We start from the raw sequence: 23,603 nt of genomic DNA, 5'->3' as shown, positions 1-23,603 counted from the left end.
CAGGGATATGTTTAATAGTGAAAGTAAGAGCATTTCCACATGCACAATGTGAAGGGAACTCAAGGGATTGGGACTAAACAGCTGTGTAGCCTTAAGAAAACCACTTGTCAGTGAGGCTAACCGGCAAAAACGGCTTCAATTTGCTAGGGAGCATAAAGATTGGACTCTGGAACAATGGAAGAAGGTCATGTGGTCTGATGAGTCCAGAGTTACCCTGTTCCAGAGTGATGGGCGCATCAGGGTAAGAAGAGAGGCGGCTGAAGTGATGCACCCATCATGCCTAGTGCCTGCCGTACAAGCCTGTGGGGGCAGTGCTATGATCTGGGGTTGCTGCAGTCGGTCAGGTCTAGGTTCAGCAACGTTATGTGCCCAAAGAATGAGGTCAGCTGACTACCTGAATATACTGAAAAAGTCAAACTAAAGTACTGATCCCATCTCACTAGTATAGATCCGATTCCAATACCAACGTTGGTATCGATAATATCGACATTTGGATCGATCCGCCCACCCCTACCATTGACCTTTCGGTAGGCTACCACTGAATCCCTGAGAAGATTTTGAAATGGACTTAAATGCGGTTATTAAGACCACATCAATTAAAATAAGAAGATACTGAATATGTTGGTGATGAGTAGTTAATTGTTTATTAATGTATTTATTTTTATATAAATAGTTGCAGTTCTGGTGCTAATTTTTGTTGACGATTAGTATGATGCTCTTCTGCTTAAAGGCCCAACAGTGGCAACCTGGAAGTGGTGGAGTTTGAACCAGTGACTTCTGCTTACTAGACTTAACTGCTAGGCTACAACTGACCTGTTTATGCCCTGTTTATACTTTATACACACAGGCTTGGTGAGTTATTATTATTTTTATTTTTTTTGCAGTGTATGGGGTTTGCAGGGGAACACAGCCATTCCAACATTGCATTGAGTTTCTTCTCTTTCTTCTCCTGTACATGAATGACTATAAGGAGGTGTAGACCACATGGAATCAATTATGTAGGTACAAGGATACCCCTGCAAAAGTCTGTCGCCTTTCTGGTCCTCCAAACTTCAAACTGTTCCTCGTAACACAGCAGGTGCTGCTTTAACTGCACCAAGACAAACTGCATCTCTTGGCTAAATGAGGTTAAAAGTGCCATAACTGCCTCTAGAATGTAAATTGTTACCATCATAAAATCATAACATTATATACCTTTGGCTTTGGAATTGGCTGTGTAGTGAAGACAGTATCATCTACTGAAAACATTCATTCCAAAAGATATGTTCCAAACAATATTGGTAAGAACGGGTATTGTAATAAATGTGAATATAAGTAAGTATTCAGGCCCCCGGACTTTTTGCACACTTTATTATATTGTGGATTTGATTTTATTAGGTAGAATTACCATTTTTACCCATCAATCTACAATTAATCACCCATAATGGCAAAGTGAAAACCTATTTTTAGCATGATGCTGCCAGATATTTCATCACAGGCATGCTATTAGTCAGATGATGCAAGGTGCCCGTTTTTCCACCATAGAGCTTACTATCATCAGCCCAGAAACATTTTCCCTCATGTTTCTCTCATGTGTCAGTATATATCCCATGACACTGGACATACCATAATCTGGAGGTGGTGACCAATAAAACAATGCTCTTCTGTGAGTTGCTCACAAAAACACATTTTACCAGATAAGTTTTCAAATCCTCAAATGTTACGTGCTGCAGTTTTAACCACCAAAACAAAGTATTTCAACATTGTTACCACACACCAGTGCTGAGTGGGTTCATAAATGATTTCATAATTAAATGTGTAACAGCCTTTTAAAAATGTTTTATGTTTACACATCCATGGACAAGTTCAGAAGCAAAGCCATGATGCTGCCGGGGCTTTGGAGTTAGCAGCTCTTTTAAAAATTCTTCACTGATTCCAGATGTTTAAGCACTTTAAAAATCCGAAGTATTTAGTTTTATGAGCTTTGTAAAAATTATTAGCTTGCATTGTAGATGTGTGCTTGGCTGCTTTCAGGCTGGATGGCAGGTTTGCATGCTAGGTAGAACATCTGCTTTCTGCAGGTTTGGGACATAATTATATATAAGATAGTATAGTGGCGGATACAACTGGCAGGAAACGTGCAGCTGGTGACAGTTGATAAAGGGGCCTTAAAATATATTTACTTTAACTGTCCTCCTACAAAAATGATGAAAGGTGAGTTATTGCTACTCTATACATGCACAGCCATGTTTTGGATTTGTATAGTCATATTTTAATGTCTAGTCCCATAAAGTATTTTTATGATCTATAAATGGACTTATTGAAGTCAAAAATATATTTATGACATATATGAAAGGGTATATTTTACAGATGTGATTCCTAACTGTTAAAAATGAGCTGAAGGAAGAAATGAGAAAACGTTATTGAATTTTCCAGCTCTGGGATTATAATGAACCACAATAAGAGCTATTACCTTTAAATGAAAACTTGAAACGATGGTGGATCAACCCCAAAGTGGTCAACAACCTGCCAAACAATGCATCCATAAGCAAGTTGATGACCTCCAGACATTTTGGGATAGTGTTCTGTGGACTGATGAGTCAAAAGTGGAACTTTTTGGAGGACATGGGATCTAAAACAGAAATCAAAAATAAAAACGTCATAGTAACAGCCCAACATGGTGCAGGTAGTGTAATGGTACAGAAATGCTTTTCTGCCTCAGAGCCTGAGTGGCTTTCCATAATCGAACCTGTTTTCTACTAAAAATCTGAACCTGAAGAAGAATGCCCATTGTCCATGTCCATGTCATGATCAAAATCTCAAACACAATTGGGTTTTGTCATGAAGCATGCAGTGAAAAGACATTAAACACACAGTTCATGCTTAAAATCCATTTAATGTGGCAAAGCTGAAGCAATTCCACAAAGAAAAGTGATCCCCAGTTATCTAAAGCATTTGGTTGAAGCTGTAGCACAACCAGATTTAGAGGACAATTACAATTTGACATGGGTGATATTGGTGTTGTGTAACTTTTGTTCATCACAAGTTTAGGAACAACAAAAACTACAACAACATAGCTGTGGCAAGTCACATGATCTCACAGATTGGAACTGCCAATACATACACTTGTACGATACATAATGGCAGTCTTGGTTTTTGGTGGTTCTTGGATTACCTGATTCATCTGCTTGGTTTCTGTCATGACATTGACATTAAGATAATATTAAATACATTTCACAATAAATAAATAGTCAAATAAATAGTGAAAGTTGCTGCATGAATAGGTTTGACCTAGCAGATTTTGGCAGATTTTTAGAAACCCATCAAACACCCAAAGAATTTATTTTCATAAGGGTTCATAAAGGTTTTTCTTTTGGACAATGTGCTCAGTCACTGAAACAAATTCATTGCAGATTACTGAAATCCCAAGAATGCTATAAGTACATGTTCCTCACAGGTCAGTGTAAACATTTGGCTTCAGCAAACGTGGCAGGTCTGCATGCCGCTCCGCTCCATCAATATATCTTTTTTTTTTTTTCTAAATTTCTAAACCTCTTTAGTGTTGCCATGTAGCCATGTAACTTTATTTTATAATCGCAGCACTCTGATTGGTTTGTTTGTGAGCCTACTTTATGCAAACCAATCCCAGTGAGGAGAATGGAAAGCCCCACCACCATCCATTGAGCTCTGCTTTTTAATGATCATGGATCTTCATAAAAACTGTGGCTCTCCACTGCTGACAGAGTCTTCAAAACAGAGAGAGGTAAGCTCAGGTTGGATGCAGAGGTGACTACACACCCACCCTGTGGTCGTCAGGATCTTAGACTGTTAGTACTGAATCAGGTAGGTATGCAGTCTATTTGTCTATGGTCAATCTATAATGAAATGTAAGATGGGTTAATGTAATACATTTTATAACAGACCTGCAATAAACTGTAATAAAACTGTACATTTTGTCACTACAGTGGTTTTGTAAGGGGAGTTCTGAGCTGGATTTTTTCATACTAACAATGTTTGTATTTTTTGTTCAGGTCTTCGACTTTTAGAGCTATTTATAACACTCATTAACAAACTTTTTAAAGAAAAACTACGTTTGATCACTCATTATTTTGTTAAGCCAATAAACCACTTAAAAAAAAAAAAAAAATATATATATATATATATATATATATATATATATATATATATATATATTGCTGCTGTTTACCCTATGCAAGCTAGACATGTCTTGTCCAAGGTCCTTGAAATATTTTTTAACAGTGCACTTCTACAATCCAAAGAAATATTTTTAATTTGGGAAACATATCAATGAAATATGTTATGTTTAATATGGTGTACCACAGGGCTATATGTGTGGATCATTTTAATTTCCTTCTATATGCTGCCTTTGGGTCAAATGCTGATAAAATTGCATTTACTATTATGAAAAATATAGCAATTTTTCTTTTTTTTAATAATTGTGTTCTTTTTACTACTACTAATAATAATAATAGCAGCAATAATAATGATAATACTAATAATGTAATATGGTTGGCAGCCTTTAGCACTATGAAATTCAATAACCAGCTTAAAGGTAATGTATGCTGTTGCAGAAATGAACCCAAATATGTACGACAGTTGAAAAAGTTATGTCAATTTTTAGATAAAGCTTTCGTAAACCATTCTACAGCTAGCATAATACTCAAGAACTAAACTAAAACATTTATTTAGGGTCTACGGCCTTTTACATTACACCTCTAGAACATGGGTGTCATTAAAAGAGTCCAAGAGCTCAAGTAGACCAAAAAATGTCATAAAAAACAAATATTATTGGGGTGGGTTGATAAAATTGGTGCATCTTGTCACATGAAGACTAAGTGTGGCTATGTTTTTATTACAAGTGATGTGCATGACACCTTTGGAGTTTTTTGTGTTTTATATGTGTTTCATTTGGTTTATTCTTAGGTGCTGTAAATATGGCCCAACTGAGGCAGTCCTTCCTGTTCACTGGGATTCTACTTGCTGTCCTCTTAATGCCAGGTTTGAACCAACTAAAATTGATATATTATAAATGATCATTATGTACTACTGAAGTATTTCTGTAATGTTACAAGAACTTTGGGGTCCCAAAAGTTTTCTAATAATTAGCTGACTGATCTTTGTCCCTCAAGCCACAAAGATCTAAAGGGACCAACTGGTGGTGCAAATGTATGGCACACATAAGGGTATAACGTTCACTGTACAAAAAAAAATCCGACCCCCTTCATCTTTTTTTACAGCAGGACTATTAAAGCAGCAGCCTTTAGGCACACGCTCTGTACTCTTTGTTGTTTAACGGGTGTCCTTGCAGGGAGCCCCAGCTTCAGGTTGCCCCCTTTAAAAGTGCTAAAAGGCTTCTTAGTGGGGGAACTAAATATTAATCTGTAGGACACGGCTTGCTCAGGTTGCTCAAACAGGGAAAGTCACACTGCTTATTAGCGAATCAGCATTTTATTAGAGCCACAGGACATCTGGTCTTTAGCAATTTATGCTTTTCTTCTTATTTTATAATGTCTACCAGACTTCCTGAGAGCTGGTCCAGTGGGACACCAGGAGAAAGAGGAAGGTGAGTGACTGAACCGCTGTAACTGCCACTGTAATCACATGTGATGAATTACTAATAATTTCTGTTATATTTTTAATTGGTTTAGTGGCTGAAGCTGCTGAGAAAAAGCCAGAGGGCTCATTAGGGCTGCACAAGCTGGTACGCAACAGGAGGAGCATTGCTTACTACAAACAACTGCCTGAATTTTGGGCCTGGTACAAGTACTATGTGGACACTCACAACCAGGAAGGAGTGAGTACCTTACACTATTAATATTTTTTTAATTGTATGCTGTCAGATACACATTCTGCTGACCGATTTGAGTCCTTTATCCCTTTTTTTACATCTACAGATTGAGAATATGGACCGGCTGTACTTGCTCTACCTCCAGAACAAGCACCGGGTTGAGGAAGGCAGTTACAATCAATACCTTACCCACCTAAGTGAGGTCTACAAGGCCTGTGCCAAATCAGACGACCCCGACTGCATTCCAGAATACACCAGCAAACCCACTGCTAAGGTTGTCATGCCTGCTGCTTTGAAGCAAGCTCCAATCTGCAACCCATACCTCGACCCCTACTGCCTCTATTCGGCTGCACCTGAGGTGCCTGCTCCTGCTTCAGTTAAATCTCCTGGTCCAATCCTAACACCCATGCTCCCCATGCCCATGTATGCCCCTTCAGGATACCACTACTATGCTCCATTACTACAGCCTTTCCTTTCAGCAGAGCAACAAGCCGAGCTGCTGCGGGTCTGCAACCCATCAGACGTAGAGTGCCTGCAGTATCACTTGCGTGCAGCTTATGGTTATCGGCCCGCTCTTACACCAGTTTCACCTTTGGCTATGGTAGCCAAAACTCCAGCAGGTGTGTATCAAGTGTACCTAGACTGAAATCTGCTGTCGACCCATATTGTTGCACTAGTGAAGCCTACCCAGAGTGCCCTTCTCAATGTAGTTTGTGACCCTCACTATGATCTCTATTATCTTACAGGTGGTTCTGCAGTCTTTGTTAATAGTCTGAAGTCCAGTGCTGCTAGTTACCAGCCAGAATGCCATCCATACGACCCCAACTGTAACAGATTTTCTCCACCAGCGCCTATCGAAGCAAGGCGTGCCATGACTGCCCAGGATGACATCATCTTGCCCCACCCTGACTGCGATCCTGAGATTGACTACAATTGCCGTCTACGTCGTGCACACTCCAGTGCCAACAAGGAGGCAGCTGATGAATCCCAGGAGAAGCCGGTTCAGCAAACCGCCAAGGTTGCACCTCGATTTGAGGACTTCCTGAGAGGATACATGGGTTACTACAAGAAATGAATAAACGTTTAGTAAAGGTTTTAGTTTAACTCAAATATCTGGAGAGTTTAGGTCAGCAGAGATGTCCTGTTATTAAAGAATCCAGTACTTACTCTTCAGTATAGATCAAAATGCAAGTGTTTTAAGTCACATTAAATAATGAACACTTTCAAGTCATGTAAAATCACTTATTTAAATGTGTTTTCACATGACATCCAAAGTTTCCATTATCTAATCATTAAAGTTTACCTAACAATGGGCAGTATCATTTATTATTAAACTTGTATTTCTCAGCTTTGTCAATTGTCATTCAGTTATTACATCTCAGGCACTAGTTCATTCAATTTATTATATTAAATCTGTAGTGCATCGAACAATTTCGTTAATTTGTGAATTCCTTTTTATTAACTTTTTGATTGTAAATGTCTGATTTTTTTCTAATATCATTTACTGCATAAATAAAATAAAGTGAAAATGAAATAAAAAATGTTGTTGTTATTGATGTTATTATATACCAGTAACTAATAATACATTTGATGCATTCAGGTTAAAAATTTAAAAAATACAATGCATGCCATTTTAGTGGGCCCAACATTCCAGAGCTATGCTCTGGCAAGAGCAAAAAACAGACTTTGCTTAGATTTTGGGGATATAATTCTTATTCAGCAACAAAATAAATAATTCTGTTACCTGGGAAAAAAATGCAGTATACGGACTTGATGAAGCGTGGCATGCCAGCAAAGCATAGATAATAACACACTGGACGGTACGTGTAAATTTAGAATTTTGCATGTCTTCTGAAAAGCACAACATGTGTGCTGACTTGTCTGTCAAGCACAAAAAGTAATAACTGCTCTCAAAAATGAATAGATACACCCAAAGGTATGTTAATGAACAGTGGTTGATGCTTCACCAGACATACAGAAACTGTTCAGCTGGCCTAATTAGGGCATTGGGGCTATTTTCTACAAGTGATGTGGCAAAATACAGAATGAAATCCTTACCAGCGGAAAACTCAATACACAACATGGTATAGGTCATGGTTTCAATGACTAATGGCAATGTCATTTCTATAATGAACAGTATGTGCAGTGGTAAAAGAAAAACTTTGGCTGAATTGTACAGGCCTTTAACAACTGCCAAAAACAAAATTATTATAATCTCAGAGCAGTCTGTAATTATTTAATAATTCAAAACCTATGTACAGAATAATATGCAATTTGCTAGTAATACAAAATCATTGAAAATGTGTTAGCAGTGTGCAATCTTTAGAGTCTTAATCCGTTATTAATCTGTCAATAATCCATAGTTAGTAATATAAAATCAGTCAGTGCAGTTTGCATAATTAGTAAATAATCCAACAAGCGTATTGTTGTGAAGTACACTGTATTTATTGAGTATAATGTCAAATCAGTGGCTAATGTATAATCACTACATAATATGTAAACAGTAAACATTCATACTTCATAATAAGTATTCTGTGTGCTGGTTTGTAAAGTAAAAATCATAATTTCTGCAGGTAAGTTTGATTGTTTTTTTGGTAATAATTAAAGCATTGATCACATGGGGCGGCATGGTGGCTTGGTGGGTAGCATTGTGGCCTCCTGGGTTCGATCCCCAGGTGGGGCGATCTGGGTGTGGAGTTTGCATGTTCTCCCTGTGTGTGTGTGTGTGGGTTTCCTCCGGGAGCTCCGGTTTCCTCCCACAGTCCAAAAACATGCAAGTGAGGTAAACTGGAGATACAAAATGTCCGTGAATGTGTTTGACATTAAACTTGTGAACTGATGAATCTTGTGTAACGAGTAATTACCGTTTCTGTCATGAATGTAACCAAAGTGTAAAACATGACGTTAAAATCCTAATACTGTGGTACCTTGAAACTCAACATCAGTTGGTTCTGGGAGTGGCATTGAGTTTAAAAGGCGTGGAGAGAACTTATAAGCAGTAATAATTAAGATAGGTTCAGTGTTTCTGTGTGTTTCTTTTAATACATTAAGTTACTCTTTTTTTTTTTTAATGATAAGCGTTTTAGGCTCTCTATGAAGTTTAAAAGTGAAACAGGAGGAACACAGCTAAACACAGATACATGTGGAGCTTTCAGAGTTAATCTGACAATTATTCCACACAAATGCAGATTCGTCTCATGTTCGCATGACGTTTTACCACACCGCTCGAGCGCTGAACAAAGCAGCAGTTGCACACACGTTGTGTTTAAGGTTACAAATCTCTCAACAAAGGCGGTTGAGTTTTAAAGATTTTGAGTTTAGGGGACGTTGAGTTACAAGGTACCAGTGTAAATAAACAAACACTGATCACATGATAAAATCTAATTGAATTACAGTGAACCATAACATCTTAAGCATCAGTAATCATATGACATGTTTAAATTAGTACACATGATTATACTGTAGTTCATGTGTCATTTATCTGTATGATCACCGTGTAAAAATGTTTTACTTTAAATTAGTGATGTACAAAATTGAAATCTATATACATATATAAAAATCACTTTGGTTAGCATTTTATAGTTCAAAAGCACAGAACACCAACTGCTCACAACAGACAGGAAACAGCAGCGGAGTCGCTGTTGTCAGGGCGGGCGGTTCAATCTTTAGTTTGAACTGTAACATGGCGATAAGCGTCTCTTCTGTACCGGTGGATTATTAAAACACTTGATCAGCACCAGGGTAGGTTTTGTTACACCTGTTTACTGTAATACAATAATTGTTCACACATTATAACCATAACTTTAACAGTTTTATTTGCAGTTTATACTGTCACTGTTCTGTACTAGCGGAGGCTAGCTGCTAGCCACCGTTATCTTAGTCTTGGATATTTATAACGCAGTGATTGTTAACATTATATAGCAATGACAAACACACTAATTTCTCAAATTTCCCGATATACATGATCTTAATTCTTACAAAATAAAGATTATTTCATGAAACAACCAAACAACTTAGCTACTTTGCTAACGACTACTTAGCCAAACAATAACACTCCAGTCATGGTGACGTTGCTAATACACGGTTTATTATTCTGTCTGCTCGTGGCTAACAGCTGACAGAACAATGTATTTTATTTAAGAAATTAACTATTAGTTTAATTTTAAAAACATCAGGTGCTAAATCTAGAGTGTCAAAGTAACCAAAACCCAGTGTCTTAGTTTCTTAAATTTTTTTATGAACTGTTTGTTATTTTATGATGATGTGAAACAAACATATATGTATATATATATATGTATATATATATATGTATATATATATATATATATATATATATATATATATATATATATATATATATATATATATATATTTATATATATATATATATATATATACAGTGTATCACAAAAGTGAGTACACCCCTCACATTTCTGCAAATATTTTATTATATATTTTCATGGGACAACACTATAGAAATAAAACTTGGATATAACTTAGAGTAGTCAGTGTACAACTTGTATAGCAGTGTAGATTTACTGTCTTCTGAAAATAACTCAACACACAGCCATTAATGTCTAAATAGCTGGCAACATAAGTGAGTACACCCCACAGTGAACATGTCCAAATTGTGCCTAAAGTGTCAATATTTTGTGTGACCACCATTATTATCACTGCCTTAACCCTCCTGGGCATGGAATTCACCAGAGCTGCACAGGTTGCTACTGGAATCCTCTTCCACTCCTCCATGATGACATCACGGAGCTGGTGGATGTTAGACACCTTGAACTCCTCCACCTTCCACTTGAGGATGTGCCACAGGTGCTCAATTGGGTTTAGTCCATCACCTTTACCTTCAGCTTCCTCAGCAAGGCAGTTGTCATCTTGGAGGTTGTGTTTGGGGTCGTTATCCTGTTGGAAAACTGCCATGAGGCCCAGTTTTCGAGGGGTGGGGATCATGCTCTGTTTCAGAATGTCACAGTACATGTTGGAATTCATGTTTCCCTCAATGAACCGCAGCTCCCCAGTGCCAGCAACACTCATGCAGCCCAAGACCATGATGCTACCACCACCATGCTTGACTGTAGGCAAGATACAGTTGTCTTGGTACTTCTCACCAGGGCGCCGCCACACATGCTGGACACCATCTGAGCCAAACAAGTTTATCTTGGTCTCGTCAGACCACAGGGCATTCCAGTAATCCATGTTCTTGGACTGCTTGTCTTCAGCAAACTGTTTGCGGGCTTTCTTGTGCGTCAGCTTCCTTCTGGGATGACGACCATGCAGACCGAGTTGATGCAGTGTGCGGCGTATGGTCTGAGCACTGACAGGCTGACCTCCCACGTCTTCAACCTCTGCAGCAATGCTGGTAGCACTCATGTGTCTATTTTTTAAAGCCAACCTCTGGATATGACGCCGAACACGTGGACTCAACTTCTTTGGTCGACCCTGGCGAAGCCTGTTCCGAGTGGAACCTGTCCTGGAAAACCGCTGTATGACCTTGGCCACCATGCTGTAGCTCAGTTTCAGGGTGTTAGCAATCTTCTTATAGCCCAGGCCATCTTTGTGGAGAGCAACAATTCTATTTCTCACATCCTCAGAGAGTTCTTTGCCATGAGGTGCCATGTTGAATATCCAGTGGCCAGTATGAGAAAATTGTACCCAAAACACCAAATTTAACAGCCCTGCTCCCCATTTACACCTGGGACCTTGACACATGACACCAGGGAGGGACAACGACACATTTGGGCACAATTTGGACATGTTCACTGTGGGGTGTACTCACTTATGTTGCCAGCTATTTAGACATTAATGGCTGTGTGTTGAGTTATTTTCAGAAGACAGTAAATCTACACTGCTATACAAGCTGTACACTGACTACTCTAAGTTATATCCAAGTTTCATGTCTATAGTGTTGTCCCATGAAAAGATATAATGAAATATTTGCAGAAATGTGAGGGGTGTACTCACTTTTGTGATACACTGTATGTATATATATATATATAACAAAGGTATGTAGATAAATTCAACTGAGTTTACAACGTCAAGTCAAGTCAGATTTATTTACAATGGACACTACCTCAAACAACTTTACAGAATCCAGGACCAACAGACCAAAAACCCCTGTTGAGCAAGCCGAGGGTGACAGTGGCAAGGAAAAACTCCCTTAAAGTTACAGAAAGAAACCTTAAGAGGAACCAGATTCATCAGGGACCCCCATTTTCCTTGGGTGACCTGGAGGATAATTTTAATGAATAGAATTTACACAAGTCATACATACACAAAATCAAATTGAACTAAAAGATAGTAATTGAACAAAATAAAGAAGAACTTTGTTGTTCATTGCTATAGGTTTTCAATTAAAACCCCCAGACTGTCTTTGGTTTCTCGCTAGAAATGTTGATTACTTTCTGTAAAGGATTTACAGTGACAATTATAGAAACATGTATCAGATCTTTTTAGATTAAAGTATTGCTTGAATTGTCAGAATTATTTGAATTATTACAAGTAATAAACTGATAGTTGGTTGGGTGTTTGTTATTTTGTACAGGTGGCGGATTGGTCATGGCTGATGGAGAACTTTGTTTGATTGATAAAGGTATTTCAAGGTAAATGAACATTTTAATACCCTGTAATTTTACTTCCTTTGTGTAGATTTATTGCTGCTGTACTGCTGCACAATACTTTATTTACAGATGACTGTTTTCACAAAGATTTCTAATCTTGTGATTGTGTAGTTTTTTTTTAATCTCTGGGTTTCTGTCTGTGTTGTAGTTTATTGGAGGTTCCATTGACGTCCAGCAGCACATCTGTGAACCTTCACTGTAATCGGCTGACAAAGATAGAAGGGTTGACAACAGCATGGCACATAAGACATTTGGATCTTTCATCCAATCACATCGGACGTATTGAGGGACTTGGTGCCCTTTCCTCACTGCGCACCTTAAACTTATCTTGTAATAACATTACCAAGGTGGAAGGTAAAATGCCAATTATGTCTCAAAAAAGGTTCTACATTTTTAATGTCTTTAAAAATTCTTAATGTAATATGTTTTGCTATGGAATCTTAGTGTTACTAATATGTAATAACACAAGCCATCAAGAGGAGACCATTGCTTTTATCACATCACTGTATTTGACTACATTTTACATTTCCATCAACAAAAAATTATGAATTTGACATTGTGTGTGACAACATATAAACCAAATTCATTTTGTTTAGGTCTTAATGGACTGGTAAACCTTACAAGGCTTAACTTGGCTTACAATCAGATAAATGACCTCACTGGTAAGTTGACAGATTGCATGGTATGGTTATCACAAACATGTTTAGCTTTATACACACCCACCTGTAGTTGCCTGACTGGCCGATAGAACATAGGATCCTAGCAATAGTGGGTTAGCTCAGTTTACTTCTGTGCAGATCAGTTAAAATATACATACAGTCTTTTTTTATACAGAGGAATATTGGAATCAAGGTTAACACCACCTATTCCACCTCTTTTTTTAATTTCTGTTCTGTGTTCACAGGTCTCCTATATCTGCATGGGACTGAATACAAACTAAAACACCTCCAGCTTCACAGCAACCATGTGGACAACATGAATCATCTCCTGCAATGCATGGTGGGACTGAGCAATTTAAAAGATGTCACTCTCAGTATGAATCGTGCTGATAATCCGGTCTGCCGTCTTCCAGGTTGGCAGTCATTTTTACGTGACTTTTTCTGCATTTTGTCATCTAATTAAGCCAAAATAGTTCTTATCCTTTAAAAATAGAAACTACAGGGGTCAATGCACCTGTACAAGGGATGGTTACAGATTTACTGTTAATATTGCATGCTTCTTGGTAAACAACACTGCTTTCTGTGAGACCCTGTCTTTATCAAGTGAAAATAAGCAGGTGGTAAATGGTAAGTAAGTGGGGGGGCTGAGCTTGCGTGGTGGTCTGTGGCTCTCCTAGGTCAGGGTAAGGCCTACAGCAGGAGAGGAAGTTACAATTAGGAAAATGTACACGACTATACTGGGAGAAAAATAGAGGAGTCACAATTTTATTTGGCCTTTCTTCCCAAGGACATGCAGTATACATAAAATTTTTGCCTAAAAAGGTCTGTTTGTCTTGCCCTGTATATGTTCCCTCATGCGTAGGCTACAGGGACGTGGTGCTGCAGGCTTTGCAACAAGTCTCTATTCTGGATGGACATGATAGGCTGGGAAAACCTAATCCATCAGGAGACGAGAGCCCAATGGACGTTCCGGGTTTGGAGGACTTTCTGGAGTTTCTGATTTCAACAGACGCTAGTGTCAATGCAGAGCAGGTGATCAACTTTCTCAGTGACACTGTGTCCTAACTGGCAAAATGACATGGAGCTGAATCACTTGGCATTTTTTAAATGCAATTCATACAGTACAATACAAAGTGCCTGCATTTTTTTGAGGTCTTTCTTATTATGGTATTTTTATTCGTGTAAATTTGCAGGACGGTTTTATATTAAATGTATTATATATTTAATTTTGGTTCATTGCTCGTCTATTTAGCAAGCAGTAAGATTTGTTCACACAATTTACAATTTCAAATCATGCAACAAGTCCGTACTGAAAATGATATCTTATTTTATTTTCTGTTCTAAAGGTCCCGGCAGATGCACCTCTGTGTACTCCTCGGATTGATGAAGTTCTGACCCAGTTTCGTGATCGGAGTAGAATCATGGACATCCCTGCTGAAAGAGCAGTACAGAAAAGCTCACACAGAGGAGACACCGCTACAGGGAACCAGCTAAATGAGCTTCGCATTAAAAAGCTAGAGCAGCAGGTGTCTCAACTCTTCCAGACGGTACAACATAGTCAGATGAAATTCTTCATTTAAGCATTACTGTTTTACATTTTTTTTCATTTGTACTAATACTAGGTCGTTTGTGTTTCAGGCTCCGGCAGGTGGCGTTACTAAGGTGGGCTCTGTGGTACGGAAAGCAAAAAGGGACATCGATCACACATCAGAGAGTGAATGTGACAGCGGGAAAGAGAACCAGAAGCATTTAAAAGTCTGTCGGTCCAAAGTCGCTGTAGCTAAGAAACCGGTTAAAGTGATCAGAGGCAAACAATCTGACAGGTAAGGTGTGCACAATGAGGTGATTCTACTAAGATAACAGTAAATATGCACTACCACTGCCATCATTTATTTAAATATACTTTTTTGCATGCTTTGTCAATGGGTCCAGATTTACTCCACCCTTAGTGTAAAAACCTGCTTTTAATATATCGCATGAACAGTTTATGGACACTTGACTCCCAAACATCACATTAACATGGAGCTTCCACTTTATTCAATTCTGCCACATATGCACTGTTGAGGGTGCACTCTCACAGTCCGCTTTCAATTTCAAAAATCTGCTTTGATAACTTAATGCCAGTGTCTACAGATATTTAATAGCTTTATTTATACACCAGACTGCAGTGAATGAAAACCCCCAGATTTCACCTTACCTCCTACCATTACACCACACAAGCTCACGTTTAGATAACACAAATATTAGAAAGACAAATATTAGTCCCATCCTATAGTTGGGTTAAATCTGAGTATCTTGTCTGTATCTGCAACAAGTCACAAGTGATTTTGGACTGTTTGTATTGGTTTGTGTTTAAATAAATGGCACCCATGCACATGGGTTCTGTTCAAACAAACTAAATGCTACTAATTTAAGACTGTCTTAACAGTTAATGCTTTATTTGCACAGAAAGCTATAGGCAGCTGGTCTTTTTGATTTAGATTTAAAGCATTGTTGCTGTACCATGTTTAGATTTGAATAAAATTGTGCTGAAATAAAGTTTGTTTCTAATGTTGTCTTTTCTCCCTTTAGTGATGCAGAACCACAAAAGCAGAGAAGCTTGAAGCTTCCTGCTGGCTCTGGTCAGAAAGCAGCTGTCCAGCCTGTAGGAGGGGCAGCTACAGTAAAGAAAGGCTTCAGAACAGGCAAAGCTACAGTGGACACAAAGTCCCATCAAAGTGAACAGGACACTTACAGGGTATATATGCAGTCTAATATTGCCAACCTGTCATGGTCTTCAAAAAGATAGATATTCAAGTGGATTTTAAAAAGTTGTGTGTGTGTGTGTGTGTGTGTAGGCAATAGTGGAGGAGCGGGATCAGGAGCGTGAACGGCGCTGGAAGGCTGAGCAAGCTGTGAAGAAGCTCACAGAGCAGGTAAAGGATCTGCAGACACGTGCGACTGAGGAAAAAGAAGTCCAGAGCCTGGCACTACACACGACTGATAGGTGAGGAGATGCACTATGAAACTGGCGTGTCTCCACTATATTTTTTTATATGTAAATAGATATTCAAATGCATATCACCAAAAAACTTACAGTGAGGATTAATAACAGTCATTGTAAAATATAGTGGCACCCCTGCACGTCTTTCAGAAAATGCTTCACTTGTCTTAAAATGTTGTAATTAAACAGCCATGGATTTAACTTTGGGTGTTTGGATGCATTCTGGGTACAAAAATGTTTGACTTTCACTATTAGAAAAATGTGGATAACTTATGGATGTATTTTATATATTTGATTAATAATATGTATAGGAATTAGCAGTAAAATGTATCATCATTTTGGTTTCTGTTGCTGGCGTTCGTCAAACAGTCTATGCAGATGAAATGGGATAGAAGAATTGTGGATAAATCCAATCACAAAAATTCAATAATAAAGTCTTTTTGCTTTTTAACTCTTTTTAATCTTTCAAAATTAATAGCAATAATGTGCCACACTGTACACAGTAATATATAAAAAAATCCACTGTTATAATGTGTTTATTCTACTCAAGACAACTTGTTAGCACTGGTATTGACTGAAAAACCCGAACTCTATCATTAGGATGTTTGTTCACATACCTTTGACCATATAGTGAACCACTACAACCATCTTTTGTCCCTAAGACTGAAGGAGCTGTTGCTGAAGGAGCGCTCAGAGCGGGGAGCGTTGCAGTCTAGGGTGGACGAGCTAGAGGAACGATGCAGAAGTTCAGCAGAACAGCTAGAGCAGCTGCGCAGCCGGGAGAAACGTCACAAGAGTGCGCTGTGTGATCTGCAGGAGACCGTCTCTCAGCAAGAAGCTCTCAGGGTCAAACAGCAGACAGATGAGGTAACACTGCACCAATTTCCTTAACTTGACCCTGTTTATTTCAAATGTACCTGAAGGACACCTGCATGAACATGCTGCTATTTTTGGGATTTGGGATTATTAAGTGTAGATTGATGGGTAAAATAATCTATCAATTAAAGCAAATTCACAACAAATTAAAGTGTGCAAAAAGACAAAGGGTCTGAATACTTTTTGAATTTACTGTATTTTCTCATTTTCTCAGCATGTTCAGTACAACATGGATTTTCAGTTTTATAAGACTGGTAGTGAGTGACCTGTGCTACCCAACAATTTATTTAAAAACTGTAGTACAACCAGCTTTTCCCCACCTAAACAAATATTCCAACTTTAGCCTTTAGTAATTGAGCATGGCAGTGATTAGCGCTGCAGGATGTGCCACAGCTTTTCCACAGTGTCATATGTTTAGTACTCGGGTCAGTGATCAGTTGGTCTGATTCCCCTCGTGGTAGTAAACGCTGGTCCTAAGCTTCAGTGTTTTTCTTAGATGAAGAGAAAGCAGGAACTGGAGAGTAGATGTGCTGTCCTGAAGAGAGAAGTGGAAATTCTCAGGGTGTCTGTAAGGCAGCATAAAGATAAACTACAGCAACTGCAGGAACTGCTGACCTCCAGAGAGGAGGCACACAGGTGTGTATTCAACAACACTTCTGCTGGTTTGAGTTTGTATCCAGACTTCATGCTATGCTGCTATGTCTTGCCTCATTTTACTGAAACTGTGTCATTTGCTATACATGTAATTTTGCTGGACTGTCCTGCATTGTGTCTGCGATTGTGGTACAGGAAGGAGCTGGCTTCACGACTCCTTCCTGGAAGCCATGAGTTTCGTGAGGCTGTGACGAAGGAAGTGGAACTTGTGGAACAGAGACATGCTCAGCGACTAGCAGAGATGGAGCAGAAGCTGGCTGATGCCAAGCACCAGTACGCTGCCCTGGAGGATGAGTTCCGTATGGCTCTTACCATTGAAGCCAAGCGCTTTTCTGAGGTACTGGAAAACACTGAATCTATCAGGAGGGTGTAAATAATTTTTTAAGGACACTTTAACTTGCATGTGTGTGGTTTGTATTTGATCTTGTGTGTGTGTTTAGGTGAAGGAGGGCTTTGAGCACGTATCTGCTAAGCTTATGGAAGTAAAAAATGCATTTAGTGCATCTCAGCTGAGAGAAAAGCAGTCTGGCTCTCTGGTGCAGGAACTTACAGCTTTGGTTAAGGAGCAGAAAACTCGCATAGCTGAGCTTATCAAAACCAAGCGTGACGCTGTGACAGAATTAAAGGTAACAGGATATCTCTTTTATTTAATTCATAGACCAGTATGCATGAATGTAATGCAGAATCAGTATTGTTGTGGAATAAGCAGACTTATTTTCAAAAGATTGTCTTTGTGAAGATCCCATCCTTTCTAATTATTATTTTAAGTTGTTTTAGCCACACCTATTGGTAACAGGTGTATAAAACCTATAAATCAAATGCATTGAACTTTGTAGCAACAGTTTAGGGATGTTAGTATATGACAGTGCTCTTGTGCACAAAGCAAAGTCCATAAAGACATGGCCTGACTGCTTAGGTGTGAAGGAACTCCAGTGGTCGGCACAGAGCTCTGAATTTAATCCCCATAAACACCTTTGGTCAGTTGTGAGCCAGAAGTTTTTTAACATCAGTGCCAAACTTCTTTTGACAGAGTGTACACAAATGCTCTCAGACACACTCCAAAATCATGTGGATTTTTATTTATTATGGTTTTGGGTTATAGGCACGAGTCAGGACTTTGGAGGCGGGAGTAGAGGACGACAGGCGTCTCACTGTGCAGCTGGAATTTCTTAAGAAGGACAAGTCCAAACTGCTGTCTCAGCTCACTGCACAGGAGTCTGTGATAGAAGGGCTCAGAGCTGAAAGGAGGCTTTGGGGTCAGGAGCTCGCCCAGCAAGGTACCAGAACGCTTACAGTTAAACTTCTATGTTAATAAAATAATTACAGAAAAAAAAAGTGGTTTAACTTAAAAGCTGATGTCATTTTAATTTAGGATCATCCCTTGCTCAGGACAGAGGTCGCTTGGAGGCTAAAATTGAGGTCCTGACCGCTGAGCTGGAGACTCAGAAAAAGCAGAATGAAAGAGACAATGACGCACTGAAAATAAAAACAAAAATCATGGATGATCAGACAGAAACAATTCGCAAGCTGAAAGAGGTAACTTCACTGTTAGTTCTAGTATTTAGCCTTTCATTTACATATTATGCATTTAGCAGATGCGTTTACTCAAAGCGACTTAAACTGAATACAGTTCAAGCAATTGAGGGTTATGGGCCTTGCTCAGGGGCCTTAAGTGGTGGGACTTAAACCAGCAACTTTCGGATTACTAGTCCAGTACCTCGACCACTAAGTTAAAAAGCACAATTAGGGTTGCCATGTTTGGGAACCGTCCCCATGGGGATTTCCCCCATTTGTCTCTCAATCTAGTCATGTCCAGTTCCCAACTGTGAATTTTCACAACCTCAAATCTGGTCAAGGAGAGCTGGATCAACTACACACCCCCTCCTGTCACCTCACAGCAAGAAGGTCCTGGGTTCGATCCCCATGTGGGGCGGTCCGGGTCCTTTCTGTGTGGAATTTGCATGTTCTCCCTGTGTCCGCGTGGGTTTCCTCCGGGTGCTCTGGTTTCCTCCCAAAGACATGCAAGTGAGGTGAATTGGAGATACTAAATTGTCCAGGACTGTTTGGTATAGCTTTGTGAACTGATGAACCTTGTGTAATGAGTAACTACCGTTCCTGTCATAAATGTAACCAAAGTGTAAAACATGACGTTAAAATCCTAATAAACAAACAAACACACCCCCTCTGACATGTCCAAACTGCGGCTACCATTGTTGGGTTACCGCACAGAGCCGAATCACACACTTTAAGCTCATAAAATAAATATCATGTTGAGTAAAAGTAAACCATATCTTCAATTGGAAACTACTTTTACATGAACATTCACATCCCCTCCACCTTTGGTAAGAATAACAAAAGAGCCTCTTATTGGTTTCCAAATAGGCAGTGCAGGAACGAGATGAGCAAATCCGTACTCTGCGTGAAGACAACCTCCAGGCACAGAAAAAGCTACAACAGCAGATGGAGGAGGAGGCCTCATCAGTAACAGAGCTCCGAGATGAAGTGGACAAACTTCGCATTAGGAAAGAGGAGCTCAAGCAACAGCTTCTTGACAAGGAGGCTGAGATGGAAGAGCTCAAAGAGGCTTACAGGTAGTTTGGTGCTTGCATTACTTAGTTTTATAGTGTGCCACTTTCGTATTGCCTTTATTTCAAAAAAGTTGGGACAGGGACATTGTGTCGGAGAAGGCATGTGCTAGGTACAGCCCTCCTCGGCCAGGGTAGGGGTCTGCAGCAGTGGAGAAATATATGTTACTTTAATATTACAAATTAGAACTGTTGTAATTTACTGTAATTATTTATGCCAGAGCCTCAAGTCGGAAATGGCAGGATAAAGCAGACCTGCTGACCAGACTGGAAGGTCAGGTCAAGCGAATGAAGGAAGTATTTGATGCTAAAGAGAAAACCCTGCTGGAGGAACGAGATAAAGCCTCCCAAGCACACAAGTAAGAGTGCTGTATCCCCAGTTCAATATTATTGGTTTTACTTGTGTATTATACTGACTGACATTTTGCTATTTATTGTCGTTGTTCAGGGCTGCACTGGAGAAGCTTCACTGTGTGGACGACGCTTTCCGCAGCCAGCTAGAGTCTTTGCAGGCTTCCCATCAGGCTGAGCTGCTCCGACTGGCCACTTCCAAACAAAAGCAGATAGAACAAGCCAGTCAGAGGGTAATACAATCACATTAATACAAACAGTTCTAAATAAGAAACTAATTAGTCATGTTCATAACCCATATTCGTTTACTTTATTTCATACTTGTAATATCACCTGTAATTGGTAAAACAATCCACATTTACATTTTCGGCATTTAGCAGACGCCTTTATCCAAAGCGACTTACAATACAGTTTCAGTATACAATCTGAGCAATTGAGGGTTAAGGGCCTTGCTCAAGGGCCCAACAGCAGCAACCTGGCAGTGGTGAGGCTAGAACCAGCGACCTTTTGATTACTAATCCAGTATCCTAACCACTAGGCTACGGCTTGCCGAAGTGAACTCAAAAACAATATTTTAAATGCTTTAAAATCTCTGCATGGATGAATTATTTCTGTTTTATATCTGTTTTGGGTTTTATTGTCCATGTAAAGGAGCACTATTGTATTGTATACTGCAAATTAAACAGAATTGTTTAATTGCTTGTTTGCATTTCTTCTGCCAGTCAGGTTGTAGACACACTCTCTAGAGCCTGGACAAGGGTCACAAGCCAAAAACATGGGTTGCAGACAAAAATAATAATAATTAAATGAACAAATTTTGACAGGCACATAAAAAATGAACCTGTACATGAACACCCCCTTGTGGAGGCTTTACGCTACACATCCATAGTGGGACCAGATTGTCACCATTTTCATTAATTAAGTATATTTCGTTTTGTGTTTAGTTTTGGTCTGTGTTGCTTGGGTTGCGGCAAAAATCATGGACAAAATGTGGGTTGCTTGAAAAAAAGTTCTAGAGCACTACATCCCACCCCAATTTGCTGCTGTAGGTCTCCTCGCAATCGCCAGATCAAACATTCTAACAAACATTGGGCACAAGGCAAGGATACATCACGGAGAAGACACCAATTACCCGTTTACTCACTCAAAGGTGGTTGGGGGTAACCAGAGTACCCCAAAGAAACCCACTCAGACGCAGGGTGAACACATCAAGCCACATATAGACAGTGACCAGAGGCAATGTTCCAACTCAGACCACATGACACCTGTGCTGTGCGGCACCCACACTATTTTCTGTGACATAATGCTGCCCTAATTGGCATTAAATCTATCTAAAACACAGCAATACGAACACATTTTCTGTTTAACTCTGCTGTGCTGCAGTTCAAACACCTCATGTGTAAATAAAACATTTTAAATTTGTCCCTTTCCTGCAGGTGCTTCAGGTGGAGGAAGAGATGAGGCAGCTGCTGGAGGAAACTGAGAGCAACAGAATGGCAATGGAAGAGAAAATGAGGCGCCTTACCAATGTGCTCAGAGACTTCTAATCACACAAAATGTACTACATTCTCCTTCCAGATTTTTTAAGTTTACAGTTTGTAGCACTAGTCTTCAGGATGTTCTGAAAAGACTCACTTGTAAAATCTGTATATTAGTAGTACTTTATATATATTTATATAAATCTGCTCTGTGAGGTCAGGATTATAGGTATATTTTGTATAGTTTGTATGAATGCATATGTGTTTAAATATTTTGGTTCTTATTAAATTATTTTTATGAAAATGGACACAAATGATTTGCTTGTTAAGAGGTTTTGTTCAGGTGCATCACATTCTCACTAAGCTGGCCTAGTACAAACCCAATTCCAAAAACGTAGGTAGGTAAAATGCAAATAAGAACTGACAGCAGTGACTTTAAACTGGGGCGTGTTACTGCATCTTTCTTAATGCGGAACCAACCCTGTCCATGATAAAGCGGTGGTAAAACATAAAAATAAAAAAAGTGGAAATATTGTATTAAAATAGTCACGGCCTAGGTCATGGACAAAAATCGGTTTTTTTGCACTATTGTGTGTGTATATGCACAGTTGCAATATTAAATTAATATTAAATTCCCCAGTGAAAATAAGAATTTATAACTCTGAAGCAAAATTTTGCTTTAAATTAAGTTCTCATTAGTTTTAATGATGCAGCAAATCAACAGAGTAAATGAACATGTAGCATTTTAGAGCAGCAATAGGAAAACATAAATTTTTCTTCCAACAGCCACTTAACAACCAATGACTTCATGGCCAGACCAGATAGCACAGGAAGGGTCGGCTGTAATATGCCAAAGGAAGTTTGAATAGGCCTAAAATGTCCTAGGACTCAGTTCTTTGAAGTGACAATTGAAAACTAGAACTATTTGGCTAAATGGGTCAGCGGTTTGTTGCAAGAAGGCAAGGCTTATGACTAGAAGAATACTATTTCCAAGGTCAGGCATGGGAGTGGGTCAGTGATGATGTGGAAACGTTTTTCTGCTACAGGAACTGGCAATCTGGCATCATGGATTCACAGAAATACCAAAGCATTTTGAGAAAGAATGTCCTGCCTCATGTGGTGAACTTGAACCTTGGTGACAATTGAACTTTAAAGCATGAAAATGATCCCAAGCACACTCCTAAGTCAAACAAAGCTTGGTTAAGGAATCAGTCTTGGAATATCCTGTAGTGGCTTTCTCAGTCTCCAGACCACAAAGAGCTGGAGGCATTTGCATGATGGTAATAGGGGTTTCTGAAGCTTGTTAGCTCTTACAGAAATTTCTTATTACGGGTTATCAAGGATGTTCCACCAAGTACTGAGACTGGGAATTGAATAATATTGCTTGGTGGGAAGCACTGTCGCCTCACAGCAAGAAGGTCCTGGGTTCGATCCCCAGGTGGAGCGGTCCGGGTCCTTTCTGTGTGGAGTTTGCATGTTCTCCCTGTGTCTGCTTGGGTTACCTCCAGGAGCTCGGGCGGCACGGTGGCTAAGTGGGTAGCACTATCGCCTCACAGCAAGAAGGTTCTGGGTTTGATCCCCATGTGGGGCGGTCCGGGTCCTT

At 39.3% G+C, this 23,603-nt stretch overlaps 2 protein-coding genes across 2 annotated transcripts; both read left to right on the top strand.

The window, feature by feature from the left end:
• Positions 1-3,682: 3,682 nt before the first annotated feature.
• and2 (actinodin2) lies at positions 3,683-6,863 on the top strand. Its single transcript, XM_062992842.1, is given in 6 exon segments — positions 3,683-3,752; positions 4,924-4,998; positions 5,480-5,563; positions 5,688-5,794; positions 5,895-6,408; positions 6,535-6,863. Coding segments are annotated over 6 exon segments (1,179 nt in total).
• A 2,581-nt stretch (positions 6,864-9,444) lies between these two features.
• lrrcc1 (leucine rich repeat and coiled-coil centrosomal protein 1) lies at positions 9,445-22,301 on the top strand. The gene is made up of 20 exons (XM_062992979.1): positions 9,445-9,529; positions 12,339-12,396; positions 12,563-12,768; positions 13,011-13,076; positions 13,319-13,486; positions 13,936-14,105; positions 14,420-14,620; positions 14,712-14,896; positions 15,645-15,810; positions 15,911-16,059; positions 16,719-16,923; positions 17,429-17,568; positions 17,722-17,923; positions 18,027-18,212; positions 18,689-18,863; positions 18,959-19,122; positions 19,969-20,177; positions 20,393-20,530; positions 20,620-20,755; positions 21,959-22,301. The coding sequence occupies exons 2-20, from the start codon at positions 12,353-12,355 to the stop codon at positions 22,067-22,069; spliced, it is 3,021 nt and encodes a 1,006-aa protein (XP_062849049.1). The 5' UTR covers positions 9,445-9,529; positions 12,339-12,352; the 3' UTR covers positions 22,070-22,301.
• Positions 22,302-23,603: the final 1,302 nt, after the last annotated feature.

The sequence above is a fragment of the Trichomycterus rosablanca genome, chromosome 4, assembly GCF_030014385.1.
Source record: "Trichomycterus rosablanca isolate fTriRos1 chromosome 4, fTriRos1.hap1, whole genome shotgun sequence".
Taxonomy (NCBI): domain Eukaryota; kingdom Metazoa; phylum Chordata; class Actinopteri; order Siluriformes; family Trichomycteridae; genus Trichomycterus; species Trichomycterus rosablanca.
Note: the sequence above shows the minus strand (reverse complement) of the source record. Positions and strands in the feature narration are given on the sequence as shown.

What these genes read in the sequence shown, in the direction of transcription:
- lrrcc1 (XM_062992979.1), top strand. Translation starts at nt 12,353, where the DNA reads ATGGCTGATGGAGAACTTTGTTTGATTGATAAAGGTATTTCAAG. An exon ending in AAAGCCTCCCAAGCACACAA is followed by an intron (nt 20,531 to 20,619) that starts GTAAGAGTGCTG and finishes GTCGTTGTTCAG; the next exon opens with GGCTGCACTGGAGAAGCTTC. An exon ending in TAGAACAAGCCAGTCAGAGG is followed by an intron (nt 20,756 to 21,958) that starts GTAATACAATCA and finishes CCTTTCCTGCAG; the next exon opens with GTGCTTCAGGTGGAGGAAGA.